The 8,251-nt window shown below is 46.0% G+C and overlaps 1 protein-coding gene across 1 annotated transcript in view; it reads left to right on the forward strand.

The window, feature by feature from the left end:
* The window catches only part of pkd1b (polycystic kidney disease 1b), a 205,610-nt gene that overhangs the window by 71,953 nt on the left and 125,406 nt on the right, over window positions 1-8,251 (forward strand). The window contains exons 16-17 of the mRNA XM_043715206.1: window positions 1,397-1,541; window positions 4,827-5,414. Of these exons, the coding sequence (XP_043571141.1) occupies window positions 1,397-1,541; window positions 4,827-5,414 (733 nt within the window). The remainder of the gene's footprint in view (window positions 1-1,396; window positions 1,542-4,826; window positions 5,415-8,251) is intronic.

An 8,251-nucleotide genomic window follows, 5' to 3' on the forward strand; every position in this document is an offset into this window, starting at 1 on the left:
AGGCCATCCTGTTTATAGAGGTCCCACCGTCCCCAGAAAGAATCCCAGTTATCCAAAAACTGGAACCCATCCCTCCTGCACCATCCCTGGAGCCACGCATTTAATTGTTCTCTCTCCCTATTCCTCGTATCTCTATCACGTGGCACGGGTAACAAACCAGAGACAACAACTGTGTTCGTTCTAACTCTGAGCTTCCAACCTAGCTCCCTGAAAGCCTGTCTAACATCCTCAGCACTCCTCCTACCTATGTCGTTGGTGCCAATGTGGACCACGACTTCGGGCTGATCTCCCTCCCACTTAAGGACCCGGAAAAGACGATCAGAGACATCACGTACCCTTGCACTTGGGAGGCAACATACCAATCGTGAGTCTCTCTCGTTCCCACAAAACTGCCTATCTGTGCCCCGCACAATCGAGTCCCCAATTATTATTGCTCTGCTCTTCTCCACCCTTCCTTTCTGAGTAACGGGGACAGGCTCCGTGCCAGAGGCCTGAGCTCCGTTACTTACCCCTGGTAAGTCGTACCCCCCCCAAGTATCCAAAATGGTATACTTGTTCTTGAGGGGAACGGCTGCAGGGGGTCCCTGCACTGGTTGCTTCCTCCCAGTCCCCCTCACTGTCACCCATCTATCTGCCATCTTTGGAGTTACTACTTCCCTAAAGCTCCGATCTATGACCCCCTCTGCCTCCCGAATGATCCTAAGTTCATCCAACTCCAGCTCCAGTTCCCTAACACGGTCTTGGAGGAGCTGGAGATGGGTGCCCTTCCTGCAAGTGTTATCAGCAGGGACGTCCATGGCATCCCTCACCTCAAACATGTTGCAAGAGGAACATTGCACTGTCTTCACTGCCATCCCTCTGAAAGTAACCTTTTATGAAAAAAAACTGGGTCTAAAGAATACAACAAGCAAAATGCAGCACTTACCTACTTACCACAACGGGTCTTATTATTTAGGTTAGAGGAGGAGGGCGGGTGGGAGACACTACCTCTGTAGTGCCTCGGGTTCTTCTCCTGCACGCTTTTAAAGGGAAAAAAAACCTACCCGGCTGCCCCTCCGATCTTCGTCACTTCCCCCTGCTGCTCCCGCTCTTTCTGTAAAGAGAGACAAAAACACCGCTGCCCGCTACCGGTAAGTAATTTTAAAACAAACTGTCTTACCTTAGCTGCTGCTCGCACTCAAAGTGACCGTTGGTGTCGAAGGCTATTCAATAAATGACCACAGTTTTAAGATTCAAATCATTCTGTGATTTGACTTGTCCAATATTATCATTAGCTGGGATCATACCAGAATTTCTTCCAGTTTTTCTTTATTATATGGAGCTAGAGTATCTCATTCTTTCATATCTGATGACCTGGAGAAATTTTTCATTTTGTCTTCAATTCTTTCTCCCACAGACTTTTCCTGAAGAGTTTATAATGGGTCAGGGGCTGGAAGGAAGTCTGAGGATGACCCGACAAATGATTGACATCATTGGAAATCAGACAGTTCAAGGATCAGCCACACCCAGTGAAACTGGAAGAAATATTTTGAAAATCCTAGGTAACTAGCAGCTGCTAGTGTCAGTGTAACATTATTGGGACAGGGTGAGCTTCACATTGACTACAAGCGTGTGGTGTCAGTGGAAAGCTGAGCCAAAGGTGGAGGGATTCAACATTCCCTCCAAAGACTCGAGCGATAAATCTCAGCTGACAGTCCAGTGTAGTCCCAAGGGAGTGCTGCAGTGTCTGTGTGTATGCTCCAGTGTGGCGCCAAGGGAGTGCTGCAGTGTCTGTGTGTATGCTCCAGTGTGGCACCAAGGGAATGCTGCAGTGTCTGTGTGTATGCTCCAGTGTAGTCCCAAGGGAATGCTGCAGTGTCTGTGTGTATGCTCCAGTGTAGTCCCAAGGGAGTGCTGCAGTGTCTGTGTGTATGCTCCAGTGTGGCACCAAGGGAGTGCTACATAGTACGAGCTGAGATTCCAGTGCAACTTTGCAGAGATTCAGGAGCAGCATACCTAAAAATGATGTGTCAATCTGGTGAAGTTACCAGACAGGACTACTTACATGCCAAACAGCATAAGCAGCAAATGACAGAGAGCGCGAAGCAATTCCACAGCCAATGGTTCGGATCTAAGCTTTGCAGTCCTGCCACATCCAGTCGTGAGTGATAGTGTCAATGGAGAAGGAACCTCACAAAAACCCCATCCTTAATGATGGAAGAGCCCAACACGTAGTGCAAAAGGTAAGGCTGAAACATTCACAGCAATCTTCAGTCATAGACGCTGAAGGGATGATCACTCTTGGCCTCCTCCAGTAAGTCCCAGCACCACAGATACCAGTCTTCAGATAACTTGATTCACTCCATTTGATATCCAGAAATGGTTAGAAGCACTGGATGCTGCCAAGGCTATGGGCCCTGACAACATTCTGGCAATAGTACTGAAGATTTGTGCTCCAGAACTTCCCACTCTCCTCGCCAAGCTCTTCCAGCAAAGATACAACACTGGCATCGACCTGACAACGTGGAAAGTTGCCCAAGTATGTCCTATCCACATAAAGCAGGAAAAATCCAGCCCAGCCAATTACTCCCGTATTAGTCTCCTCTCGATCAACAGTGAAGTCATGGAAGGTGTCATCAAAAGTGCTATAAAGCAGCACCTGCTCAGCAATAACTTGCTCAGTGATGTCTGGTTTGGGTTCTGCCAGGCCACTCAGCTCCTGACTTCATTACAACCATGGTTTCAATATGGACAAAAGAGCTGAATTCATGAGGTGAGGCAAGAGTGATAGCCCTTGATATCAAGGCCATGTTTGTCTGAATGTGGCATCATGGAGCCCTAGCAAAACTGAAATCAATGGGTACCAAGCTGTCTGCTGGTTGGAGTCATACCAGGAAGATGATTGTGATTGTCAGAGGTCGATCATCTCAGTTCCAGGACATCTCTACAGGAGTTCCTCAGGGTAGTGTCTTAGACCCAATCATCTTCAGCTACTTCATCAATCCAGGTTTGGGTCGACATGTGGCAAATAACATTTGTACTGCACAAATGCCAGACAAATGACCATCACCATGTTAACCACTGCCACGTGACATTCAGTAGCGTTACCCTAACTGAATCCCCAACTATTAACATCCTGAGAGTTGCAATTGACCAGAAACTGAACTGCACTCACCACGTATTCACAGTGGCTACAAGAGCAGGTCAAAGACTAAGAATACTGCAGTGAGTAATTCACTTCCAGATTCTCCAAATTTTGCATACCATCAACAAGGCACAAGTCAGGAACGTGATGGAATACTTCCCACTTGCCTGGATGGGTGCAGCTCCAACAACACTCAAGAAACTGGACACCATCAAGGACAAAGCAGCCAATTTGATTGGCGTCACACCCATAAGCAGCCACTCCCTCTTACAGCGACACTTGGTAGCAGCAGTGTGTGCTATCTATAAGATGCACTTAGAAATTCACCCCCAACGATCCTTAGACAGCACCTTCCGAACCAAAGACAACTTGCATTTAGGAGAAGGGCAACATATACATGGGAAGACCACCACCTCAAACCATTCACCATCCTGATTTGGAAATATATCTCTGTTCTTTCATTGTCACTGGATCATATTGTTATAATGTCCTCCCTTATGGCATTGTAGGCCAACCTACAGCACGTGGACTGTAGTTGTTCGACAAGATCACCACCACCCTCTCAAGAACAACTTGGAATAGGAAATAAATGCTGGCCAGCCAGTGATACCCAGGTCCCATGAATGACTAAGGAGAATGAAAAAGCTGACACTCCATTGCAACACTGAGGGGGTGCCACAATGTCTGAGGGAACACTTCGTTGCAGTCTGAGGAAGTGTCATGGAGTCTGAGAGATCCCTCCATTGCAGCACTGAGGATGTGAAAGATTCTAAATGTTGTTACAAAGTAGAAATGTGAAGTTTTCCCAATGTTCATTTACCAACCAATATCTAGAAAAATCAAACTGCCTGGAGCTTGTCTGCCTTATTTGTTGCTTGACCACAGGAACAACACTTCAGAACTATGATGTTTGCTGAATAGCATTTGAGAGTATCCCAGGAAATTATATAAATACCAGACTTGTTCTTTATGAACATATAATCACTCAGAGCCTTTCTTTTGTAAACTGACACAATCTCTCAGGGTACTAACTGGGGTGAACTCCAGCTTGCATTATATTGAGATGGAGGGCCACTCCCACACCCACCTCCCAGGCCCCATGAAGTGGCTGTGCTTTAGCATCACCACACAGAGGCAGAAGCTTATACTCCTTCCTCAGGAAGGCAGCAGTTACCCCTCAGGGAGACAGGTTGACGTGCATCATTCTCAAGCCCTATGTGTTATGGAGCATGAGGACATTGCTGACAAACTGACATGTTCCCACCCCCCCCAAGGACCAACCCCTCAGCAAGGTCCTGCTCCCTCCTGAAGGCCCTGACCCTCCTCAAGACCCTGTCCCCCACACTCAAGGTCCTACCGTTCAAGGTCCTGTTCCCTCAGTAAGGACCCACCCCTGCTGAAGGTCCTATCCCCTCAGGTTAGTCCTGCCACCCAGCTTCAATCCAGAATGCAGAAGGGGAGACTATGAAGTGTCTGTCACTTACCTTAGCTACTGTGTCCTCACCTTTCTGGTCTCTTTCCAATACTCTCACCAGTCTCTCCTGAGTTTTTCCTGCCCATTCCCTGACTTTCATTCCTGGGATTATTTCCAGTAACTCACCATGGGGTTGGTGAAACCCTGCCTCTCTCCCAGGGTTTGTCAGTGTACTGCCTGAACAATGTGTTGCTTCACCAATCTTTTGTTTTCTGTTGCTCTGTGCAGGTGCTGCAATGGCTGCAATTGAGGTTAGTCCAAATAACAGAATCCAGCGAGAAGATGATCTGGTCACTTCAGCAACCATCTTCCAGTTGACTAGCAAACTCGTCCAGTCTCTCATGCGCTCTCGAGTTTTCAATGAGGAGCCCTTGTTGATATCTGTCTCTGAGATTGATGTGCAGGGGAAGAGAGTGGACCCCTTCAACCTGCTGTGTTCCTGGCCTGGTGAGAAATGCCTCTTCCACATCCCCCCAGCACTATCCAGCCAGTTGTCAGCAAACCGTGAGCTCATCCAGCTAACAATGAGCCTCAGGGTCAATCCTTTCCCAGGAGGCACCATCAGCAACTACAGTGTCTCCACCCATCTTGGATCTATGGAGTTGAGCAGCCCACAAGGGCTTCCACTCTCAATCAGTGACCTTGCTGCAGAGAGGTCCATCCGTGTTACTCTAGCAGACCGGAGACCCCGTCAATTGGAACATGCAGAGACAGTGAGGACTCTCAGTCCTGGAGAAAGTGTGAATTTCACCATCCGGCCTGTCAACAGTAACCGTGCAGCTGGGCTCCACATTGGCTTGCGGTTCACCCTGATAGGTACATCTTTTTCTGTATTTTATCGTTTTTGTTTATGGGTGTGGCTGCCTGGGCCAGCATTTATGGCTCATCCCTACTTGCCCTGGAATTGAGTGACTTGCTAGAGCATTTCAGAGTGCAGTTATAGCTTGACAATGTTGCTGCGGATCTGCATGTCAACCAGACCAGGTAGGATGACAGATTTGTTCCGTAAAAGACATTAATGAAACAAATGGGTTTTTACAACAATTAACAGTGGTTACGTGGTCTCTCTTAGGAAGTGCCTGGGAATGTGGTGGGGGCAGGTTTAACTGAGGAATTCAAAAGAGCATAGAATGATGATTTTGTTAAAAATATAATATGCAAAGGTATTGGGATAAAACCAGAGATAAATATTACATAATGATACTCATTTAATGAGCTGGTACAGCCACAATGGGCTAAATAGCCTCCTTCAATGCTGTAACAATTCTATAATTAAGTTGGCTTCCAATCGCAATTTTTTATTGAATCTGCTGTTGTGGAATTCAAGCCTATGTCCCCAGAACATTAACCTGGTTTGCATAACCATTATACCACTCCCTCCCATTGTTCTTGGTGCTTAGTCAATGCACACATCGATGTAGAAAGGGAAAAGACATTAAGGCCTTGGATTCCCTGATCTCAGCTAAAGATGACTGAGAAGGAAGGAGTCCATTAAAATGGAAGGAGGCAGTGGCTCTGTACTGTTGCTGTAGTATTTGTTTCATATTCCCCCAGATTTTTCTCTTTGATTTTTCCATAAGACCTCCAATTCCTGCAGTCTGTAGGGCCATCCTGGATAGAGGGTAATGCCAATCAGGAAGGGTGCATTGCCCATTTTAATCTGACCAGTCACGGGGTACAAGGAGTCCTGGATTCAGTCCTCTCTCACTATGCGAGACTGCCTCTGATGGTCACACTCCGCATATCCTGGGCCTGTGTCTGTCTGACACTCGGGATACTTGCACAGCTCAATCAGACAGATCCAAAACCATGGTGAGGTTTTCAGAAAGACACCGTAAGTATTCCTGCCCTCATTATTACTGCTCCAGAATTGAGGAATTATAGTTTGTAAGGCTCAGCTCAGCAATTACAGACCAGTCAATTTAACTCAGTGGTAGAGATGCTTCTACAAACAATAATTTGGCAGAGAATTAATAGTTATATGGAAGAATTATGGGAAACAGCACAGATTTCCGAAAGAAAATTGAATTTCAATGCTGGAATTATTTGAACTGACAATGTAATGGTTTGTTGAGGGTAATGCTGTTATGTTGTGTACATAGACCTCTATACAGTGTCATACAACAGACTGTGAGGAAAACAAAAGGAACAGGAGCAAAGATACAGCAAATTGGCTGAGTGACAACACTACAAGACCCCTACCCCGTAGAAAAGGTTCCATCAGTTAACTTTGTGTTGTTTGTCTTTCAAAGATTGAGCAACAATCTGGTGATGATCTTTGATTCCTCACTCTCCACAGAATTGGTACTGGATGATTGGAATGTTGTTACTGTGTTCAAGAAAGGGAATATGAAAATCCCTGGAAATTACAGGCCAGTCATTATTAAGTCAGTGGAAAGCAAGATACTGGAAAGGATTCAGAGAGATAGGATTTATGGCTATTTGGAAAAACATAGTTTGGTTAAAGGTAGTCAACATGGCTTTATGAGGGGTACGTCATGCCTCACAAGCCTTATTGAGTTCTTTGAGGATGTGACAAGACAAGGTGACGAATGTCACGCAGTGGATGTGGTATATATGGATTTCAGTAAGGCATTTGATAAAGTTCCCCATGGCAGGCTTATTCAGAAAGTTAGGAGGTGTGGGGGTAAAGAGACATTTGGCTGTCTGGATACAGAATTGGTTGGCCAAAAGAAGACAGTGAATGGTACTGGATGGAAAGTATTCTACCAGATGGTCAGTGATCAGTGGTGTTCTGCAGGGATCTGTTCTTGGGCCTCTGCTCTTTGTAGTTTTTATAAATGACTTGGCTGAAGAAGTGGAAGGGTGGGTTAGTAAGTTTGCCAATGACACAAAGGTCAGGGGTGTTATAGACAGTGTTGAGGGCTGTTGGAGACTACAACTATACATTGACAGGATGCAGGGCTGGGCTGAGAAGTGGCGGATGGAGTTCAACCTGGATAAATGCGAAGTGATTCATTTTGGAAAGTTGAATTTGAAATTTAGAGTTAAAGACAGGATTCTTAGCAGTGTGGAGGAACAGCGGGATCTTGGGGTCCACATCTGTAGATCTCTCAAAGGGTTATTATGAAGGTGGATGTGTTTTGGCTTTCATTAATGGAGGAGTTGAGTTTAAGAGCTGCGTGGTTTTGCTGCAGTTCTATAAAACCATAGTTAGACTTGGAATATTGTGTCCAGTTCTGGTCACCTTATTATAGGAAGGATGTAGATGCTTTAGTGATCTATTGTGTTAGGGGATTCTGTAGTCAGAGGTACAAACGTTTCTGTGGCCAGCAGTGAAAAAGCAGAATGGTGTGTTGTTTCCCTGGTGCCAGGATCAAGGATGTCTCAGAGAGGGTGCAGAATGTTCTCACGGGGGAGAGGGGCCAGCAGGAGGTCATTGTCCACATTGGAACCAACGACATAGGAAGGGAATAGGTTGAGACTCTGAAGGGAGATTACAGAGAGTTAGATAGAAATTTAAAAAGGAGGTCCTCAAGGGTAGTAATATCTGGATTACTCCCAGTGCGACGAACGAGAGAGGGCAGGAATAGGAGGATAGAGCAGATGAATGCATGGCTGAGGAGCTGGGAAATGGGAGAAGGATTCACATTTTTGGATCATTGGAATCACTTTTGGGGTAGAAGTGACCT

This window comes from Chiloscyllium plagiosum, chromosome 24 (genome assembly GCF_004010195.1).
Source record: "Chiloscyllium plagiosum isolate BGI_BamShark_2017 chromosome 24, ASM401019v2, whole genome shotgun sequence".
Classification (NCBI taxonomy): Eukaryota; Metazoa; Chordata; class Chondrichthyes; order Orectolobiformes; family Hemiscylliidae; genus Chiloscyllium; species Chiloscyllium plagiosum.